The sequence below is a fragment of the Triturus cristatus genome, chromosome 9, assembly GCF_964204655.1.
Source record: "Triturus cristatus chromosome 9, aTriCri1.1, whole genome shotgun sequence".
NCBI lineage: Eukaryota > Metazoa > Chordata > Amphibia > Caudata > Salamandridae > Triturus > Triturus cristatus.
Genome location: NC_140592.1, coordinates 589,458,315 through 589,481,412, shown reverse-complemented (window position 1 = coordinate 589,481,412; position 23,098 = coordinate 589,458,315). Strand labels below are relative to the sequence as shown.

The 23,098-nt window shown below is 49.9% G+C and overlaps 2 protein-coding genes and 1 pseudogene across 2 annotated transcripts in view; 2 read left to right on the top strand and 1 right to left on the bottom strand.

The window, feature by feature from the left end:
* Positions 1-23,098, bottom strand: part of DHX34 (DExH-box helicase 34) — a 403,223-nt gene that overhangs the window by 196,704 nt on the left and 183,421 nt on the right. The window lies entirely within an intron of this gene.
* LOC146798366 (U2 spliceosomal RNA) lies at positions 3,311-3,462 on the top strand (annotated as a pseudogene).
* Positions 6,553-9,432, top strand: LOC146798365 (uncharacterized). The gene is made up of 3 exons (XM_085627515.1): positions 6,553-7,223; positions 8,028-9,131; positions 9,309-9,432. Exons 1-3 carry the CDS (start codon positions 6,553-6,555, stop codon positions 9,430-9,432), a joined length of 1,899 nt encoding a protein of 632 aa, XP_085483641.1.

Sequence of the window (23,098 nt, the reverse complement as noted above, 5' to 3'; positions counted from 1 at the left end):
CTTTCTGCCCCTGCCCCAACCCTCCTGCACAGCATGCTGGAACAATTCAAGATAATGTCACCCAGGAGCCACTAGTCACATCTCTTCTGGGGGCCTCAGTTCCTCCCCTCACTGACATCACTGCCAGGGACTTTCCCACTAAGACTTCAAAGAGGAGAGCCCTTCAACGTTGGCTCCACAGATATGGGCTCCCTCATTTGTTTAGTTGGCTGGGGCTGCCTCATCTCTGGTACAGTATGACAGCTAACTGATTGATGCAGGTCCTTCTCCCCTTCTCTTTCTTCCTCAGGAGCTGAGTGCAGAACCATTAACTGCTTCCTTTGTGTGGCAAGGCCTTTGTTCCTGCTGCTGCAGAGAAATGTAAATAACCTGGAACAGCAGGGTGACAAAAGGCCTGGGCTCTGATACTGAGCTGAGCCAGAGAGAAGATGACCCATTTGTTGTACAGACATCTTCTTGGAACTCTCAGATTTAGTTTTTGCCGTGCATGTTCCACCCCATTTGCATATGTCACTGGACATTGTAGGCCGAATGGAAGTGAAACTACACTCTAAGATAGATTCCACCTACGTGTATAATAGAGGGTCACTGCAGGCAAGACGGTAAACCACACTGACTTTCCCTAATAGTGTACTCTAACATTATAAGGCCTACCCCATGTAAATATTTTACCTGCAGAGTCCCCTCTGTACCAGGCTACCTGTATGCAGTTACCGGGTGTGGTAGGCCAGAACAGGAACCAAATAAGTACGATCCGGAGTTCAAATCGGGGTTATCAGCTTACGAGATTTATTTCTAAGTAGGAAGGAAAGGAGCCCACGGCAGAGGACTTGACAGCGTTGAGTCAAAGTACAACCGTCCAGGGATACAGAACTTAGAATCACAGAAGGTTACAATTCTACACATAGAATGTACACAATTAAAGGAACAGGTGAAAAGTAAATAAAGTACAATTTATGAATAGGGATACAGAACTTAGAATCACAGAAGGTTATAATTCTACACATAGAATGTACACAATTAAAGGAACAGGTGAAAAGTAAATCAAGTACAATTTATGAATAAGTGAAATGCAATAAGTATACTACACCGGGCAGCGCACAATAGCGGTCTCACATGCGTAGCACTCATGCATGTGCACACAAGTTTGCACACTAGTTGATGTGTAACCAGTTACCCTTGCTGCGTTGCAGCAGCATATCTTAAAAGGGGGACACTGGCAGTAAACACATGCAGTGTGTGTTCGATTTTATCCACACTCAGTGTGGGAGGTGATGCTCAGACGTGAGTCCCTTGCTCATTGCACCATCAGGGTTCAGGCAAGCCGGGCCGACGAAGGCTGTGATGCCAGAAACCGGTCCCCGGAAGCTTGTTTCCTTCCCAGTATAAGAATTGGCTTGGTAGTTTGGTTTGCCCTGTTCCCATCATGCACTGGGACAGGTACAGACTAATTTGCATGTAGCCAGGTTCTGAGCTGGGATGGTGCAGTGAGCTAAAAAACGGTGATGGATTAAAACCATGATCTCTTGACTTGGTAAGAGTATTCTGCATCATTCAGAAACTCTGTCCATCACCACCCCTTTTTTCCCAAATCGATTTTATCCACACTCAGTGTGGGAGGGTATGCTCAGACGTGAGTCCCTTGCTCATTGCACCATCAGGGTTCAGGCAAGCCGGGCCGACGAAGGCTGTGATGCCAGAAACCGGTCCCCGGAAGCTTGTTTCCTTCCCAGTATAAGAATTGGCTTGGTAGTTTGGTTTGCCCTGTTCCCATCATGCACTGGGACAGGTACAGACTAATTTGCATGTAGCCAGGTTCTGAGCTGGGATGGTGCAGTGAGCTAAAAAACGGTGATGGATTAAAACCATGATCTCTTGACTTGGTAAGAGTATTCTGCATCATTCAGAAACTCTGTCCATCACCACCCCTTTTTTCCCAATTCACTGCGGGTGAGTCACCAGTTGTGAGGCTCACCAAAAGTAAAAATGCCAAAATGGTGATCAAAAAGCAAAAAACTGGCATCCTTGGGGAGAAGGCAGATATTAGACAGCTTGAGGAAGGACTCACAGTAGCCAAAATGCTACGACCAGCTAACATCCTGTGGTCTGAAATAATACCCAGGTTCGAATGGAAGGGGTCAGCCAGCCACAGCGCAACAGTGAAATAAAGTAGAAAAGAGAATTTCGTGATGGGCAAGTTTTGCAAAAGCATGGTTTGGGGTTGGGATTTCATCAGTTACAGGCTGGCCAACCTGCGAATACCCGATTATTACATGGAGGATAAGGTCCATTTGGTACGAATTGGCATGGGCATATTTTTGGACATAGACATCGTAGGGGCCTTGGCGCTGACATGACGCTCATTGTAAGGTAGCTGGGTAAAAGCAGAGTGAAGAGTCTAAGGTTTGGTAAACCCTTTGCAGCATGGCAAAGGGAACAGCAACGACTGGGAACAAGATATCACCCACAGCTCAGATGAAGATTTGCGGTGTCTGATGGCAGTGCCACTGTGGCTAAGAAAGAGACAAGTCGTAGCCACAAAACAAACACAACACTTGTGGGTCAGTAACAGCCTAATGGCACCAGTGGCGTCCTGAAACAAGGCGCTAGAAACTATGCTTGACACACAGGAACCCAACAGTATTTGGAGATTAGATTATATTCACCTAAGAGCAACTCCAGGGGGGATAGTTCTGTTGGGGGTAAATTTCAGACAAATGCACCAGGAAATGTCAACAGAGTGTATTATGTACTAGATTGAAGGTGCACAATGCTTAGGATTGTCTACAATGCCTTTGAAAACCAATACAATCTGGTTGTTAAAAAACAGCCTAGATGGCCTGAAGAATTCAAACCGTAGCAAGAAAAGCCTATTGGCTGTAAATGCACATCACCCTACAGTTAGCAAATTCAATGTATAACATGATTGTTGAATGTACCAATGTATTTCTGCCACCTGTGAGTAATAGTTATTTACAGTGGATGTTATTTTTTAATGACCTGCGGCTTGTTATCTCGAAAAGAATGGAATCTGCGTGGTCTTTAAAGCAGGGGTTGTCGAATGTGATGCTGTGGGATTCTGGGTGGCTTAACTGAGCGGATTTCGAGCGCAGGCCTTTCCAGCCTCAGGAGGCCAAGCATAACCAGGATGAGGGCCTAGCCCTTACCTCCCCCACGGTTGTATGGTAAGCTAGCAAGTACAGCAGAGCCACAAACCCCACCATTACTGGGGATACACAAGGGTGACACTATGGAGAGAATGGAGCAAAGAGATGTATACGAGATTGGCCCGTGCCCTGCCAGTGGGCCAACAGCAGGCCTTTTGGCTAAGATCAAGTGTAGTATCTGTTCTTATCAGTTTGAACGCGCAATTTTTGCGCAAGTAAAATTTGATTTTAACAGTGCTATGACTTCGACTTGGAAGTGAATAAATTTGCTTTATGCAAATTTATGCAAATTTTCGCGACGGCCCGACGTGCTTTTAATTAAGCCGGAGGAAGGACACCAGAGTGCTGGTGCCTGTTTGTTCACTAGGAACACAAAATAGAAACCCCAAGGACCTGTGGTCAGCGTTAGAGCTTAGGTAACGTTACGCTCTCTCACTCTCTCTTTCCTGGCGTTTGGGTGGACTAATGCTGGAGGCCTAAAAAACCTCCTAACACCCTTCACAGGCCTGTACAGTACCCAGACCTCTGGTAAGGGGATTTATGCTTAGGTGGCCGCACCTATAACCCTGCCTTAGCTCTAGGGAGCGACTGGACAGTGTTTCTTTGCACTACAGACCATTGTGGTCTGTTGGGAGACACCCCAGGCATCCAGGCGGAGGATCCAAGGTAAAACGGTAAAACCCGGCGGTAACCCAGAAAAATTACCGGTAGACCCAAAAATCCTCCAAAATGGAAGAAATGGACACTGGAGCCCCAGTGAACATCCCAGACGGCATCCCCTCACCGGACGCCCAGAACCCCAACCCCCTGCCCCCTGGGGAAAGTGGCCCAAGGGCAAGTAAGGACGCACCTGCAGAAGCAGGCACCAGCGCTGGGAAGGCTGGTGCCCCAAAGGCCTCAGGGCCTCAGGCCTCAGGGCCAAAAACCCCCGGACCCAAAGCCCCAGGGCCAAAAACAGGTGCACCTGAACCCCCCAAAGCTGCTCAACCAGGGACCGGAGGGAAGGGGGAGGCAGGGACCAGGCAAGGGACAGCCCCCGAACCCTTCAATGGGTACAACGTCACCCACAGGCACGCCCAGGTCATGCGGTGGGAGATGAAAGATAAGGCAGGGGCCAGACTGGAAAGATCCACGTTCTTCAGTAAAGTTCTCCAACCAGCGGGGGTCCCAGTGGCAGACGTACTAAGCTGCCAGGCTTCAGCCTCAGGCATGATCTTTCTCCTAAGCTTTGTCACCCAGGCCCTCTTCAGGAAGTACTGGGATTTCTTCCAGGCAAAAGAGAAAGAGGCACCCTACAACAGGTTCACCCTGACGACAGGAGTAGCGCCAGAGACCTCAGAGAAGAGGGTGACGGTCGAGATGACCAACCCACACATCCCAGACAAGGACATCGCGTCACTTCTCATGAGGTACGGCACCCTCCAGGCGGGCCCCACAAAGGTCAGAGACGCCGACGGAGTCTGGAACACGACCTGGCGAGCGACCATCGACCTCCACAGAGATCCGAAAGGGAGGGATGGATTAAAGCACCCACCGGCAACCTTCTACCTAGGCGCAGACGAGGGGAGGATCCGTTACACGGGACAACCTTTCACCTGCAGGAAGTGCGAGGGAGTGGGACACGCCGGCAAAGACTGCCCAAAGAAATTTTGCAGGATCTGTAAGCAGTCTGGACACGACGCAGGCACATGCAAGGGGATCAGGATCTGCAACCTCTGCGAAGGGGAAGGCCACTCTTACTACCGATGCCCCAAGTCTGACCTGCCAAAGAGTTACGCAGCGGCCGCCTCATGGAACCCAACCTGGAGACACACCAGACCAAAGGTCTCCCCGGCAGCCAACGCACGACTAAACACCCTCCTGGCAGAAGCCAGAAACGAGGCTGCAAAACCAACATCAGCACCCAGGAAGGGAGACAAAGAGGGCCAAGTTCCTGTGAACCCGATACCCACAGGAACAGGCCCGACTAACCCAGAGGACCCCAAGGCGGGACCAGTCGCAACGGAGGACCCAGCACCACCAACTGAGACGACACCGCCCCAGGAGACACACCAACCCATGGGAGGCCCCGAGGACGGAGCCCCACAAAGAGCCCCGCCAGAGGAAGCCCCAGCAGAAACAACCCCAGCGCCAGAACCAGAGGTCAAGGAAGTGGAGACGGAGGTAGAAGACTCTGCAAAGGCAAAAGGGAAGCAAGAGAGGAAGAAGAAAAAGAAGAAAACGAAGGGGAAACCCGAGGACAGCAGTGGAGACGAGGACGACAGGCTCCAGGAATCATGGAACCAAGTTCGATCCCAGACGCTGCACCAGAAGACCACCAAAGACAGGGAGGAGGCAAAGGAGCAGAGACGCACCAGCGCCAGAATCCACAAGGCGGCCTCGCACGGAACACCGCAACCCGGGCCAAAGCCGGAGACGTTGGAGGAAGGGGCAACACCGGAAAAAAAACCCCAGCGAGTCAACGCCCAAAAAAGGAAGATGCCAACCAGAGAAGAATTCCTGGCCAGCAAGAAGGTGAACACAGCGGGCACCACCGAAGAAGAGGAGGACAACGCCGACGCCGTCATCCTCGTGAGCGACACCGAGAGTAACGGGAACAATGCAGAAATGGAGGACGAGGATGAAGACAAGGAGTTAGAGGAATTCCATTCGGTTCTCCAAGAACTCCACCATCACCTCTCCATGGTGGCACCACCACCGGAGGCAGCACAATGGACCCCGGAAGTAGGAACAGAAGTGTCCATTGAGAGCACCGAGCATGCCCCGGAAGACGGGGGAGAGCAGGGCCAACAAGGGGGTCCAGGACCCAAGTAAAGCACCCCAGGGCCTTCAACCCCAGTAGGTTCAAAACCAGATACTGACCGATAGCGAGGAGACAATGGCGATATCATTGCTCACCCTAAACGTCAGAAGCATGAAGGATCAGGTCAGGCGGGTCGGCACGTTGCGCTCCCTGGCCACCAAGAACCGAGATATCTGCTTTCTGCAGGAATGCGGGATTCCGTACGCCCAGTCGTACAGCCAGCTCGAACGGCAGTGGACGCATGGGCCGTCTTTCTGGTCTGGAGGAAACGATTGCAAATCGTCTGGAGTGGCCATTCTAATCAGGGGAAGGCATTTCACCGTGGACAAGGTCACCGAGCAGGTCAACGGCAGAGTGCTGGTCGTAGACGGCTCGTGGGCTGGTGAGCCCGTTAGGCTCATCAATGTCTATGCCCCCCCGGAGAAGAATGAGCGACTCGAGACGTTCAGGGTGCTCAGGATGCAACTCGTGACCCCCAGAACCATTCTGATGGGTGGTGATTTCAACTGCATAGTAGAGCTGGATGGACGTAGTGGGTCTGGCTCTGCAGGGATGGACGTGACGTCCAGGCTGTTGGTGGAGATGATAGGCGAGGCGTCCCTCCATGATGCCATCGGGTGCATGGGACCGAACGCCAGGAATTATTCCTGGAGTAGGCCGGACGGATCCGTGCGTTCACGGATCGACTTCCTATTCACCTCCCCAACAGTAAAGCCTGGGCGAAGCTCCATGGTCGCCGTCCACTTCTCTGACCACAGAGCAGTCAGTTTCGAGGGGGAACTTACAGGGAAGTTCCCCGCCGGCCCAGGATCGTGGAAACTGAACTGCTCTTTGTTGGAAAACGAGGAGTTAGTGGCGAACCTCAGAACCGCGTACATAGAGTGGAGGGACATGAAGGACCTCTTTCACTCCGCCGGCGAGTGGTGGGAATGGGTGAAGGACAGGTTCCGAAGCTTCTTCCAGGATGCAAGCAGAGCTGCTGCACGGGAAACGAAGAGGACGTTCAGGACACTGCAGAGCAAACTGCAACAACTGTACGAACTCGAGCTTGGGGGATGGGACGTGAGTGACGACTTGGAGGAAACCCGAAAAGAGCTCGCAGAGCACTTTAGGGCGGAATCTAAGAAAATCATCTTCCGGACCAGAACCGAGAACCTAGAGAAGGACGAGAAATGCAACTCATTCTTCTTCAAGAAACTTCACTCGACCCACACACCGCTGGTAGAGCTTCGGGACTCGGAGGGCAACCTCCATGGGGAGAAGGAGGAAGTCATGAAAGTCGTTACAGACTTTTACGTCGAACTCTACTCACCAAAGTCGTCAGAGAGAGACCAGGCGGACAGTTTCCTAGGGGGGATCTCGAAGACACTGGGTCCGGAAGAGAGAGAGGGCTTGAACGCGCCCTTCACCCTGGAAGAGCTGCACTTGGCCGCCACGACCTCCAAGAGAGGCAAGACACCCGGGAACGACGGTCTCCCAGTGGAACTTTATGTCGAACTGTGGGATCAGATCGGACCGGACTTGCTAGACCTCTACGAGGAGATGGTGGGCAAGGGCAGTATGCCGCAATCCCTGCGTGAGGGCATGATAACACTCCTGTACAAACAGAAGGGAGAGAGAGAAGACCTCAAGAACTGGAGGCCCATCTCTCTCCTCAATGTGGACTACAAGATTCTCGCAAAGGTGATGGCCAACCGCCTAAAGAAAGTGATAGAGAAGATAGTCCACCCTGACCAGTCCTGTGGGATACCGGGACGGCAGATTGCGGACAGTCTGGCCCTGGTCCGGGACACGATCGAGTACGTCAAGGGCCGCAAGGTCCCGACGGCCTTGGTCAGCCTAGATCAGGAAAAGGCGTTCGACCGCGTCTCCCATGAGTTCATGGACCGGACACTCAGAGCTCTGGGACTGGGTGACTTCTTCTGTGACGTGGTGAAAACAATGTATAGAGACATCTCCAGCACGGCATTAGTAAATGGCTGGAGAACCGACCCGTTCCCCGTCCTGTCAGGAGTAAGACAGGGCTGCCCGCTCTCCCCCCTTCTGTTCATCTGTGTGATCGAACTCCTCGCAGAGCGCATCCGACAGAACAGGAACATCAGAGGAGTAAAGGTACCAGGGAGCGGAGGACGAGGAGAAGTAAAGTGCTCCCTCTACATGGACGACGTCTCCGTATTCTGCGCAGACGGACCGTCGGTGAAGGAGCTAGAGAGGACTTGTATCGAGTTCGGGAAAGCGTCTGGAGCAAAGATTAACAGTGCCAAGTCAGAAACCCTGCTCTTCGGACACTGGGCCCCCGCCCGAGACCCACTGCCATTCCCCATCAAGCAGGACTTCCTGAAGATCCTTGGAGTCTGGTTCGGCGGAGACGGCGCAGCAGAGAAGACCTGGGAGGAAAGACTAGCAAAGACAAGGCAGAAACTGGGACTCTGGAGCCTCCGGAAGCTGACGATCGAAGGGAAGTCTTTGGTCCTGCGGAACGAGACCCTGCCAGTGCTCCAGTACGTCGCTCAAGTATGGCCAGTACAGACCAGAACAGCTAAGGCCATCACGAGAATGATCTTCTACTTCATCTGGAGCTCGAAGATGGACAGAGTGAAGAGGGCGGTGATGTTCAAGACCCACGACAAGGGAGGCAAAGGAGTGCCAGACATCGCCACCATCCTGAGAGGGACCTTCGTGTGCCACTGCGTGAGGAACACCCTGAGGTCCAAAGATGAAAGTCACGCCGGCTTCCTGATGGCCCGCTTCTTCCTGCTGCCAACATGGAGGCGCCTTGGATGGGCAGAGTGGGTGAGCTCCGTCCCGTACAACTGGGAGACCCCGTGGTTCTACAGGGAAGCGGAGAAGTTTGTGCGAGAGTATGACTGCGTGGCAGTTCGCCCCGTCATGTGGACTCCAAAACTTCTCCAACGCCTGATACGAGCAAGAGAGATCAGTGAGCCGATCGGCTCCCTCCCTTCAGCCACAGCGGATCACGTGTGGGGAAACGTAGCATCCAAGCGCCTGACAAACCAGCACAAAGACATAGCCTGGATGGCAATACAAGGGGGACTCCCCGTGAGGGCCTTCATGCACGCAAGGGGGCTCAACCGATACAAGTCCTGCCCGAGAGGGTGCACCGTAGACGAGACAACATACCATCTCTTCTGGGAGTGCACGTACGCGCAGGACCTGCTGAAGGCCCTAGGCACGGAGCTTAGGGCCTGGATACCTACGACCTACATCACCGCAGACTCTGTGATGTATGGACTGTTCCCAGGGACACATGCACTAGAAAACCTCCGGGGTTGCTGGAGGCTCCTGTGTTGTTTTAAAGATGTTCTCTTGTTTTCCAGAAACCGCCTGGTGGTGGGGAAAAAGGAGACATCGACCCTGGCATGCCGTAAGATGATCCACAGCCTCCTGCGAGACTACGCAGCACTGGACAGATCAGATGGAGACAGCGACGACGAAACCTGAGGACCCAAAGGGGTCCCCTTGTACCCTTACACGGGGGGGCCCTGGAAGGCTCAGGCAACGACGGCAAAGACAGCGGACCCAAAGGGGTCCCCAAACCCTTAAATGGGGGGGGGGGGGCCCTAGAGGGGCCACTAAACTGTTTTTCTTCTTTTCTTCCCTTCAATCCAGGAACCGGTCTGGCAACGGGAGAGAGGAGAGGAAAGATGAAGACAGGTAGAGTAAATGTAAAAATTTACTGTATGTATTTGACTAACGTGACCTTTTCCCTTCACAGGTTAAAGGTCAACGGGATAGCTTGCGCACTTGTTGCCAAGTTTGTTACCAATGACTGACGAGCAAAAAGGGTGTTGTGGAAGGTGACGATTGATGTATCTGAACCAGAAATGACGCCCTGACAAAGGAAAAAAAAAACAAAAAAAAACAAAAAAAACAGCACAATGGGGCCTCGTGGTCGAGGTGCAGAGTAGCCCTGCTGACCTACCGACCTACGCCCCAATCATGCCACAAAAGCAGTGGTGATAGTCCCAGGACTGCAGCAGAAAAGAAGGAACAGCAATAAGTGTTGACACGACGCCACCTGCAGGTCAGCTGGAAGACCTAGCGTGGGGTGAATGTTTGCCTGAATACTCCGGCAAAACGCATTTCCCTCCTGCCTCCCCACTGCCCGAAGTCGTAACCATGACCAAACAACTGGCTGTCTCTGCTTTATTAGTTGCCTCTTACTATTTCCCATATAGGACCATCGATTCTTGTTATTTCATTTTAACATCGCTCCTCTCTCAGGGTAGTGGTTAGCCCTCCCCCCACCTCTGCCCTGAGGGCGCTGGTCAGAGCTCATGGAGGCCTAATAGCGGGAGGTATAATAAGGAGTGATTCACTGGTAACTAGGCGTTAGATTACCAGTTAATCATTCATGTCTCACTGCATGTCTCAGCAGGGTTTCCTGTGCAGTAGCCCATGTCTTGTGTACAACCAGAAAGAAGGCCTGCAGCCTCAGCAACTGAATAGAAATGCCGTGCTAAGCAAGTATCGCTCCAAGTGCTGCGAACTGGGATTTCATGTTGTACCTTCCAGAGGCGCAACTAGAGCCAAATTTCGGGGGGGGGGGGGGGGGGGGGCTGAACAAAAATTTCGGGGGGGGGGCTGAACTTTAAGCCATAGGCAGAGTGGAGCTGCAGGGGCTCTTAGAAGGGGTGAAACAACAGCGAGGCCTCATTCACATGCAAATGGTCATTTAAAGACCTGTGAAGTGCTCGGGTGCGGCTGCTTTTTAGGTCTCGCCTGACCAGCGCTTTAGCGCTGGCTCTGGCGAGACTTATAGTAAGCGCGTTTTGGAAGTGCAAACAGTGGCTTTGCAGGCCTCCAACTACAGTGCATGTGACCCGTCCGGGCGCGCGCACCATTTGGAGTCCTGCAACCACTTGTTTGCTTTCACTTTCGCCGTGATGGAAACCCTTCTCCAAGCCCTGCCAAACATCCCCCGTGCACCTCCTTCCAGATCCATTTGGCAGCCTGCGTGCCCGACTCCACTCCCCCCTCCCACTCCCTCTTCGTCTAGTCATGCAGTTGCCAGCCACACAAGCAGGGATACTTTACTCACGGTATCTTCATAAGAAACACCATACTTTGTAGGCCGACTCGGACAAATTGTAGTACACGGTAGTTATTCGCAGGGACAATGCAACTATTTACTTAGGCAGTATGTACGGGTACTTAAGTAAGCGTAATAATGACATTTAGTATCACCGGAGGTAGCTTCTAGACATACGCAATACTAACACTACGCAACCATTAATAATGCTTTGTTTATCCTTTACACTAAACAGATTGCCAGAGAAGAGCTTTCACAAGGAGGAAATCGATACAAGGGGGAAAGAAGAACAAAAGAACACATCTGGTAAGTTACGTTGGTAGTATACATTTGGATACAATGTGAGAAATGTTCGCAGACTGTGCCTCACGCACCTTTCACACACAACGCATGACGAGATTGCAATAATGCATTAATTGATCGGCAATGCTGCACACGCATAACTGGGTGGATTGTACTGCAGCGCAAAGTTACACAGAACGACACATTACCTTAAGCTAAGCCACTTCCACGGATTTAAACTTTCAAGCACTGTAGGCAAGGAGTTATACAACAAGTGCCCTCCCACAAAATAAAAAAATTGATGCACTGTTGAAGGCGAGGCCACGCGTCGTAAAGGACTTGGTGCGGAAAAAAGTACACACAAATCGGAAATTAGTCTTCCGCCGTGCTTGCCCACCGCACAAAAAAAAACTCCCTTACCTCATCTAATTAAAGGCGCAGGAGCTGGGGCGCAGTCTGGTCGGGTTTCAAGTTAGAGCGAAAGCTATTTCACAGGAACACACGCAGGATTTAGTAGGGTGCTTTCATTTTGTTTTCCCAGATTTCCATGTACAGTGATGGGAAGTCCCTCAAAACGCGCTCGGTTTCAGTATTTACACCTCCCCCACAGCACTGGCCAGTTTCGAAGGCTGAACACGGGGATGTTCTCGTGTTGCAAGGTTCCCCCAGCGCGCCCCTCCGTCTTCCTTCGCAGCCCCGCCTTCTTTTCACAGCCGCACAGACACCTCGTTTGATTCAAAGGCAAGAGCTCAGGCTTTAACATGCGTTCAAACTATGGGGATTTAAAAAGGAGATACGCGTTACACAGCTGTTCGTGAAAATCTATCAGGGTTACCACACACACTCCGTCAGTGCACCTCCTTCCAGATCTGTTCTGTTCGTACGGATCGATCAGTGTTACCACACACGCTCCGCCAGTGCACCTCCTTCCACATCTGTTCTTGCAAATCATTCACTGTTACCGCACACGCTCCGCCAGTGCCCCTCCTTCCAGATCTGTTCGTACGGAGCTATCAGTGTTACCACACATGCTCCTTCAGTGCACCTCCTTCCACATCTGTTCGTACGGAGCGATCAGTGTTAACACACACGCTCCGTCAGTGCACCTCCTTCCACATCTGTTCGTACGGAGCGTTCAGTGTTAACACACACGATCCGTCAGTGCACCTCCTTCCACATCTGTTCGTACGGAGCTATCAGTGTTACCACACACGCTCCTTCAGTGCACCTCCTTCCACATCTGTTCGTACTGAGCTATCAGTGTTAACACACACGCTCCGTCAGTGCACCTCCTTCCACATCTGTTCGTACGGAGCTATCAGTGGTACCACACACGCTCCGTCAGTGCACCTCCTTCAAACATCTGTTCAGGCAAATCTAGCACTGTTAGCACCAGTGCACCTCCTTCCTAATCTGTTCTTAGTCATCTATCACTGTTACCACACACCATCCATCAGTAAACCACGGTCAGATTCTGTTCTTCCTAATCGATCACTGTTAACACACACGCACCATCAGTGCGCCTCCGTCCAGACATCACTTACCTCATTCAATTCGGAGCTCCGCAAGAGCTGGGCCGCACTCTGGTCGATTTCAAACTTACAGCGCTATCATTTTCGCAGGCACACAAGCAAACATTACCAGTGTACTTTCAGTTCGTTGGTTTCCATTTACAGTGCGGGGAACTCCCTGCAAGTGAGATCGCTTTCATTATTTACACCTCCCACACATCACTAGCCGGGTTCGCAAGCAGAGAAAAGGCATGTTCTAGTCTTACAAGGTTCCCCCAGCGCGCCCCTCCGTGTTCCTTCGCAGCCCCGCCTTCTTTTCACAGCCGCACAGACACCTCGTTTGTTTGAGATGCAATAGCTCACGATTTTACAGCAGTTCACGCTATTGGCATTGCAAAGCAACAGAAGCTTTCAAGATCTGCTCTTTCAAATCTATCAGTCTTACCACACACGCTCCGTCAGTGCACCTCCTTCCAGAGCTGTTCGTACGGAGCTATCAGTGATAACACACACGCTCCGTCAGTGCACCTCCTTCCACATCTGTTCGTATGGAGCTATCAGTGTTAGCACACACGCTCCGGCAGTGCACCTCCTGTCAGATCTGTTCCTACGAAGCGATCAGTGTTAACAGACACGCTCCGGCAGTGCACCTCCTGTCAGATCTGTTCCTACGAAGCGATCAGTGTTAACAGACACGCTCCGTCAGTGCACCTCCTTCCAGATCTGTTGCTACGAAGCTATCACTGTTAACAGACACGCTCCGTCAGTGCACCTCCTTCAAGATCTGTTCCTACGAAGCTATCAGTGTTAACAGACACGCTCCATCAGTGCACCTCATTCCAGTTCGGTTCGTAACAAGCTATCAGTGTTACAACACACGCACCGTCAGTGCACCGCCTTCAAAATCAGTTCGTACTATCAGTGTTAACTCACACGCTCGGTCAGTGCACCTCCTTCAAAATCAGTTCATAGACAGCTAGCAGTGTTACCACACACGCTCCGTAACTGCACCTCCTTCAAGAACTGGTTGTACGGAGGTATCAGGGTTAGCACACACGCTCCGCCAGTGCACCTCAGTCCAGTTCTGTTCGTAAAAATCTAACAGTGTTACAAAACACGATCCGTCAGTGCACCTCATTCAAGATCGGTTCGTACGAAGCGATAAATGTGGCCACACAGGCTCCAGCAGTGCACCTCCTTCCACATTAGTTCTTGGTCATCTATGAGTCTTACCACACACGCGCCGTCAATGCACCTCCTTCCTCATCGGTTCGGGAAAATCGATCACTGGTACCGCACACAATCCATCAGTGCACCTCCTTCAAGATCGGTTCAGCCAAATCTATCAATAATAACACACACGATCCGTAAGTGCACCTCCTTCCAGGTCAGTTTTTGGGAAACTATCGCTGTTACATCACACGCTCCGTCAGGGCACCTCATTCCAAATCTGTTCATGCAAATATAGCGGCATTACCTCACACACTCCAACTGTGCACCTCCTCCAACATCTGTTCTTGCTTATCTAGCATTGTTACCACACACGCGCTACATCAATGCACCTCCTTAGACAACTGTTCTTGATTATCTATCACTGTTAGCACACACACTACATCAGTGCACCTCCTTCCAGATCTGATTGTGCTAATGTATCACTGTTACCACACACGCTCCGTCAGTGCACCTCCTTCAACATCTGGTCTTGCTAATCTATCATTGTTACCTCACACGCTCCGTCAGTGCACCTCCGTCCACACCTCCCTTACCTCATATAATTCTACGCTACACAATATCTTGCCCGCACTCTGGACGTTTTTCAACTTGCAACGCAATCACTTGGAAAGGGACACGAAAAGGCATTACTAGTGTGCATTCATTTGGTTTCTTGCCATTTACAATGGTGGAAAATCCCTCCAAACGCGATAGATTTCATTACTTACACATCCCCCACACCACTCGCCGGTTTCCAAATATTAAAACGGGGCTGTTCTAGTCTTAAAATGTTCCCCCACCGCTCACCTCCGACTTCCTTCGCAGGACTCACTTGTTTTCACAGCTGGCAATACACCTCGTTCGATTGCATTCTAATACTAACACTACGCAACCATTAATAATGCTTTGTTTATCCTTTACACTAAACAGATTGCCAGAGAAGAGCTTTCACAAGGAGGAAATCGATACAAGGGGGAAAGAAGAACAAAAGAACACATCTGGTAAGTTACGTTGGTAGTATACATTTGGATACAATGTGAGAAATGTTCGCAGACTGTGCCTCACGCACCTTTAACACACAACACATGACGAGATTGCAATAATGCATTAATTGATTGGCAATGCTGCACACGCATAACTGGGTGGATTGTACTGCAGCGCAAAGTAACACAGAACGACACATTACCTTAAGCAAAGCCACTTCCACGGATTTAAACTTTCAAGCACTGTAGACAAGGAGTTATACAACAAGTGCCCTCCCACAAAAAAAAAAAGCATTTGCAATGCAATAGGTCTCGCAGTTGTTAAGAGTTTGAGCTATTGGCACTGTAAATGGCAATGCCTTTTATTTATGTGTGGGTTTTTAAAACATAAATAAAAGGCATTGTCATTTACAATGCCAATAGCTCAAACTCGTATAAATGCGAGACCTATTGCATTGCAAATGCTTGTTTGCCCAGGAAGGTGTCTCATCCCGGGCTGCCGCACACGACGGGGGGGGGGGGGCTGAAGCCCTTTGAGTCCAATGGGTGTTGCGCGCCTGGTCCCTTCTCCTCAGGAACCACCCCACTTGGCATTTTATTTTTATTTTCCACTGTGGGGTCCCCGCCCGTTATCAGATGCAGTTTCACCACTATCAGTAGAACGATCGTATGTTTGTGACCCTTTTTACTGGGTCAATGTTGTCGTGACTTCACCTTCCTTTCCATACCTCACGCAAGTTCAGATAAACGACTTATCAACAGTGGTTCTTTCAATTGTTGCATGGAGGGTCTCGCCACACTGTTGCAGAATGCTCGAGGTATACTGTGCTCATCTTTCTTTGGTGTCAAGTATGCCCTCTGCTGGATAACCTTATGATTGCATACAGGCTTTATTTCATACCGGTTCGGCCCATCACTCTTTGGCAGCTGTTGCCCTCCCACAGTTATTTTGCTTCAAGGTCATATATAGGGTGGCTATCAGTCTGCCACCCTGCACCAAACTCATATTCATGAGCATTGTCTGAATGGGCTCCTGTGCACCAGGAAATGTTTCCCATATCTCAGTAGCTTTGCGCGCTATCTGAGTATAGTGGAACAACTGGTCAGCCATAATACCAAAGAACTCCCACACTTCAGCAAAAGATATACACCTGCCATTTGGGGACAGGTTTCTTACTACTTCACAGTCTCCTTCTCTCCATCTCACAACAGGCAGGTCCATTGCAACTCACCTAAAATGGCCAAAGACAGTAGAGCAGCATGCCTGCAGCAACCGCCCCACATGGCAGACTATAAATGGATAATTTCTTGGTAGTTCCTTCCTAACAGAAGGATGTTCAGAAGCTCCCCCTACCCACGTGCAGCAGACGCTACTCCCGAATTTCCCATTACCTAGAAACTAACCACATGTTGTAGTTGGGATGTCACCTACTAGAGCTCATTGTCTGCCAAGGCCAGGCCACCATGTTTTTTTTTTAGAGCAGTTCCAAAGTTTGGAGCTTTAGTCTGCTTCACTTGCCCGCCCGTTCCAGCAGCATATGGAGCTGGTCTCATTCCATAAAACTCATGTGCTGTATAGGGGACGTGGAGGACTGCAATACAGAGTGATAAGAAAGACATTTTAGCTCAAAAAGCACGCCCACTTAGACAGTAGCATTGTGTTCCGTATTTCAACCAAGAGCTTTAGCCCATTTAGCACCCTTCCCATAGTTAGTCAGAATGGAGCTTTTATTGTGTGCACCACCTGTATGCCCAGGTACATGAAACTTTGGGTCTGCTGGGCAGTCAGGGCTCTCATTAAGGGCAAAGGGAATAGTTTATATTTAACCCAGTTGATGCGCAATACTGAGGCGTTACCAAACAGGTTCAATTCTTTCAGAAGCAATGCCATGAATCACCTAAGGTCCCTCGAAAAATCACAGAGTTATCTGTATGCATGGAGACTATATGCCCCTTGCCTACCACTTCTATGCCTCATTCTTCGGCTCTCGACTTGAGTCCAGCGAGGGTGCAATGTCCTCCTCGGCGACCTCTTGACCCTCGCGAGTCAGTCAGGGCAGATCTTGTTGGGCAGACTTGACTTACTGGTCACAGCCTCACTCTAGTCCCGGGAAACAGCCTGATATCTTTGGTAAGTTAGTACTGGCAGCCCTTCTCGGCATATGGGATTGTGGCAGTACCTCCGGACACAACGCAGACTTCTCCAGTGCAATCGCTCACTGATCGCACAATTATTTTCACGGTGGCCCTCTCTGGCATACGGGGTCACCTCTACAAGGCAGAAAGGGCTTGGCGATTCCTGCACAGCGCTCGTTCTAAGGCTCAGTCTACGATTGCCCTGTCCTGGCATACGGGGTCACCAAAAACAATCCTGCATACAGGCTACGGCCCGATCAGTGCACACCGAAACTTCATATCTCACACAGGGAGCCCTCACAGTAGGGCTCCCTAATGGACCTCACTCCCTCCAAAGCTCTCCCTTTTCCTCACAGGGCACCATGTTCTTGGCAAGAAGGCAAGCACTGGTGCTCCAGGGCAGGCGATCTTGGTTTTCCTTGTGTGATGTCCCCTCACTCAGAAGAGAAACTAGCAGGCTTAGCCTCCATTTATGGTCACAGGCAAAAGTCTTGCAGAGCTCCTTCTACTCACACAACCGTTATGGCTGCCTGGCAAATTACAAACGTTTGCTGTCTCAACCTCCCCTTCTTATAGTCCCTTTTCAGACACCAAATGTGATTTAGGGTTTGAGTCTTTGAAGTTTTATGTTGGGATTCGGCTTCTTTTGAAAAGTGCATTTCTCATGTTTCTTCTTTACTCCTGAAAGGATGTCTGTCACGGCAGGCAAGACTCTGAAGCTGATTGACCCACAACACAATTCATAGGAGTGGCCAGAGTTCACACTTGGATGTTAGCCACAGTGATACGTGCATCTCAAGGTTAATCCCAGGGCCCCACCCCTACTCCTTTGGTGAGTTGATTCCAGGCCCCTTTCTTGTGATTTATCATTGAATCAAAGAGCAACCTTTTGAAGTGTAAAGGGAGAGTCCCTTCATCATTTCCTTCAGTGTGTCACACCCAGCTCACAGAAATGCAACAATACATATCTCTCTGGGGATTACTCTGATCATCATGTCTTCAGGCAGGCCTAGGCTCCCAAAATGGAACCCATGGTCCTACATGTAATGTACCATTGTAGGCACACTTGCCTAAAGTGTAATTTCCCATCACTCTCACTCTCCAGTACTCTTACCTCCATGCACTGTGCCACTACAGACACGCATACATTCAGATGAATGCACTGCTTAGTACTGTACACTTTTTGTACAGTACAACAGTGTGCTATTTACAAACACACACCCTGTCAGTACACACTCACCATGTGTGCGCTGAACAACACTTCACGCTTCATGTATTGAACTTCACACAAGCACACATACACTCAGCACATGCTTCCATTGTGCATGCACTGCACAGCACTACATATTTCATGTCATGTATTCCTTGCAGGCATACATACACTCAGCCCATGCACTAATCTCATATGTACAACACAGTACTCCTCTATCATTGAACTGTACCCTTCCCAGGCACACATACACCCTGTAGAGTCACTACACCTGCACTGCGCAGCACTCCACATCTACCTGATGTAGGCCAATGGAGAGTTAAGCGCACACTGGCGTAACTTTTTAAAAGGTGAATGAGCCTGTAGACCTCACTCCAGTGACACAGGATAAAAAATACCCGTTTACTACTACTGATCATTACATTATATGCTGCCAACACCTCTCTCGTGCTGCTTAGCTCTTGGTAAAGGCAGTAGCCTTTCACCACTATGAGGGCAGCACTTTGTTCACCCCACCTAGTCCAACCAGACCCCAATCTGTGAGACAGGCCTATATCATGACACATGCACATGATCCGTGTTTACCAATGAAGAAATAAATCTGAATTAGGGATCCAGACTACAGTACAGTTGGGCACTCAGGGCAGAGGTACACGTCTTTAACCACGCAGAGGACTTTTCAGTCCCAAAAGACAGCTAAAAACAGTTCAAATCTCCAGGCCACATAATTGTGGCATCAGTGTAGGGGACTGCTCCATGACCCAAAACAGTAAAGAATTGCTTGTTATCTACATTTGGCACATATATGGTCACAAAATAGATCTCTCTCTCATCCAACATTCTTGAGATCACTAGGCCCCTCATGTCCAGATCTGCCTCAACCACTTTTGAATGAAAAAGGACTCCAGTAGCTTCCCATGTCAATACCTCTATGGTATAAAAAAAAACGTTTGTGTGTTCCACTTCCACTACCACTTTCTACATTGTTTCCCAGCTTCCTGTAGAGGACAGTGCATTTCCTCTATGCCTTTTCAAATAGGCTTTCACGCTAAAACTCTTTGGGTAACCACTGAGGTCTCCGACATGTGATGTTAAAAATATACTTAGCCCTAGCATTGCTTTTGCAGTAGGCACCAGCCCTCAACCTTTGCCTCACCTGGTGTGCCCATTAGCCATTCTATATCTGGCCCATACTACCCCACGTGGTTCAATCCAAGCTCATTTCGGTTGTCTCTCCTCCGGCATGTTCCTATTACTTATACCTTTACTTTATAATCTGCTGCCTGCTTCTATCTCCCTCTTCTCTAGGGCAGTTACCTTTAAACTATCAATCGCAATTACTAACACGACGATATCCAATCAAATATGTAATACAAGTTTACCCTCTAGCAGAGCTCACTAATACACATATGCAAGGCCACTGGAATTATGCGATTTTGCGGCTGCTGTGATTGTCACATAATTATAGATTTGCTGCATTTGCCACGTGATCCATCATCTCCCGCATAATCTAAAGATTCTAACATTTTTTATTTTATTTGCAGCTCAAACAGTTCAAAAGTTACTAAAAACGCAGCGACATGTATTGCCACGCAGTGGAAGGTCCTTTGCAATGGTTGATTGGTCAACATTCTGTTGCTTATTACTATATTAGTGCATCACACTGATACTAAAGAGATGCAACAAATGTCCAGACAGTGTAAAGTTTGAAAATGACTAAATAATGAAGTAATACTATCACAAATGTGCCTCATTACGCCACACAATTTGCCTTTTCTTTGCTGCATAATTTACTCAACCTTGCTGCATTATTTCAGTGGTCATGAACATATGGATGAACTGACCTAATACACCAATAAAGTCATAATAAAGAATGAAACCTTCCCTATTTTCTGTCTGTTTCCACCAACACCTATTTCAAAGTATCAAGGTATCAAAGCTTATCCTACTAGCTAAACTTCCGGAGGGGGCCATTCATAACCCAGTGCAACCCCAGTTGGGTCTAAACTGGGCATCACTAGCACCACAAACTACCAGAAGACTAGGTAACTGTCTCTGAATTTCATCCAATTGTAATTGCACTACTATTTAGTTACTAAGCAGCGGTTACTCAAGGAAACATGAACCCCTGATATCCTTACCATCTTCCTGCCCGTTCACATTCGTATGTCAAAGGAGAGCAGGCAGCCATCACCAACGTAAGCACCATGCCCGCAGAAGCAAACAGGCAGAAAAGAGAGCTGCTGGCTCCTGCGGCATCCGCGAAGAGGCTGCCTTCCTGGGAGTCAGTCGAGGCAGCCAGGGGTGGGCTCCCTGGGTTGCACCCAACAAAGAAAGGCATTTAGGGTGCCCGGTTGGGACCGCCCCCCCCCCAAGGGAAAAAAAGAAAGTAACTAAAAGGATGCTGCACAGCAGATCAAAACAAGTGGCTTGAGCAGCTCATTACTCTGCACCCCTACCAGCAAGAAACGCCCCACAATGCCCTATGGGTTTTTTGCTCCACCTGATGTTCTGGAACTGTGATGGTCCCCAGGATGGCACAGCCACCACTAATAAGTAACAGCGAGTGCGAGGGAGCTGCAGAAGCGCTGCAGCTTCCCTAAGGAGCCCCAGGAAACCTCTCATAAAAAGCTGAACCTAGGTTAAGAGGGTGAAGGAGAGGATAAACACCTTGAGCCCTGGCTAAGATTTTCAAGCAGTTCCCAGGCTGGATCTTCAGCTCTACATCTGGGAGTGCAGTGCAGCAGCCTCAAGTGGCTGAGTCTATGGCTGCAGGTTATATGACCTAACAGTTGTAAAAGAAAAAGAAGGCTGGACCATCATATATTCAGTGTTATTGTTGGGTGCCCGCAAATGGTGATTACTAGCCCAGACCGCCTCCCTTGAGTAGGCCTTGGACTGCTCTGCTTCGCTACACTGACAGAGTCAAGCTCTACAGTGGGGTTTTTGGTTGCAAGTGCAAGGTAAATGTGGACCCATTACTAGTGCAGGGCACACAACTGATGGCCCGTATCCTCACAGTGTAGGAGCCCGGATTTGGGGATCCAGGCTCCCCCCTTAACGTTTGGGGGGCACAAAAGCGATCTGTGCTTCTTTTGCGGTGGTGGAGAGCCCAGAAATGGGGTCCTGATCCCGGGTGAATTAAATCCTGTACGCGGGTTGGGATCCCCAGGCCCTCGGAGCTCTATGGAGGGGCCTCATGCATGCAACCCCAGGGTAAAAAATTCATGCCAGTTCTTGCGCCAATCACCAGGCCCTGGTCCACACCAGGAGTTGAAAATCCTCAGGCAGTAGAGCTCCATGCGCTCTCGGCCTCGATGGGGGGGCAAAGGCAAAATTATTTTACTCCTTATATATTGGGCTTAAGTTCAGCCAGTTTGCTTGCATTTGGCTAATTCTGCTCCTGGTGCTGAGCCCTAGCCACCTGGAATGCTTTCCTTAGGTCTTCAGGCCCCTAAGGTGGCAAACCTTTGCAGGGAGCTGGCTCCACTGGCTCTCTGCACCAGTCTTTCTCTTCTTCTTCTCCTCTGGTGCTTTTTTCCTCCTTGGTGCAGAAGTCAAGTTCTCAGGGGCTGTTAAGGGGCCAGATTCCTTGCTCCTTGGGAGATACCCACTGGTCTAGGGGTCGACGGTAGATAGGTGAGCATCAGGGGAACCTCCTTTAAGTTGGTTGCCACCACCAGTCCCAGTGTCCAGGTCCAAAAAAAAGCACAACAAGAGGGCTCTCATCCTTGTTCAAGACTTTTTAAGTGTGGGTGGAAAATCCTTGAACCCAGGCACACCTAGCTAATCCTAGGCTGCCACATCACCTTTCTGCCCCTGCCCCAACCCTCCTGCACAGCATGCTGGAACAATTCAAGATAATGTCACCCAGGAGCCACTAGTCACATCTCTTCTGGGGGCCTCAGTTCCTCCCCTCACTGACATCACTGCCAGGGACTTTCCCACTAAGACTTCAAAGAGGAGAGCCCTTCAACGTTGGCTCCACAGATATGGGCTCCCTCATTTGTTTAGTTGGCTGGGGCTGCCTCATCTCTGGTACAGTATGACAGCTAACTGATTGATGCAGGTCCTTCTCCCCTTCTCTTTCTTCCTCAGGAGCTGAGTGCAGAACCATTAACTGCTTCCTTTGTGTGGCAAGGCCTTTGTTCCTGCTGCTGCAGAGAAATGTAAATAACCTGGAACAGCAGGGTGACAAAAGGCCTGGGCTCTGATACTGAGCTGAGCCAGAGAGAAGATGACCCATTTGTTGTACAGACATCTTCTTGGAACTCTCAGATTTAGTTTTTGCCGTGCATGTTCCACCCCATTTGCATATGTCACTGGACATTGTAGGCCGAATGGAAGTGAAACTACACTCTAAGATAGATTCCACCTACGTGTATAATAGAGGGTCACTGCAGGCAAGACGGTAAACCACACTGACTTTCCCTAATAGTGTACTCTAACATTATAAGGCCTACCCCATGTAAATATTTTACCTGCAGAGTCCCCTCTGTACCAGGCTACCTGTATGCAGTTACCGGGTGTGGTAGGCCAGAACAGGAACCAAATAAGTACGATCCGGAGTTCAAATCGGGGTTATCAGCTTACGAGATTTATTTCTAAGTAGGAAGGAAAGGAGCCCACGGCAGAGGACTTGACAGCGTTGAGTCAAAGTACAACCGTCCAGGGATACAGAACTTAGAATCACAGAAGGTTACAATTCTACACATAGAATGTACACAATTAAAGGAACAGG

What these genes read in the sequence shown, in the direction of transcription:
- LOC146798365 (XM_085627515.1), top strand. Translation starts at nt 6,553, where the DNA reads ATGATAGGCGAGGCGTCCCTCCATGATGCCATCGGGTGCATGGGACCG. An exon ending in GACTCGGAGGGCAACCTCCA is followed by an intron (nt 7,224 to 8,027) that starts TGGGGAGAAGGA and finishes GTTCATCTGTGT; the next exon opens with GATCGAACTCCTCGCAGAGC. An exon ending in CATCTCTTCTGGGAGTGCAC is followed by an intron (nt 9,132 to 9,308) that starts GTACGCGCAGGA and finishes CTTGTTTTCCAG; the next exon opens with AAACCGCCTGGTGGTGGGGA.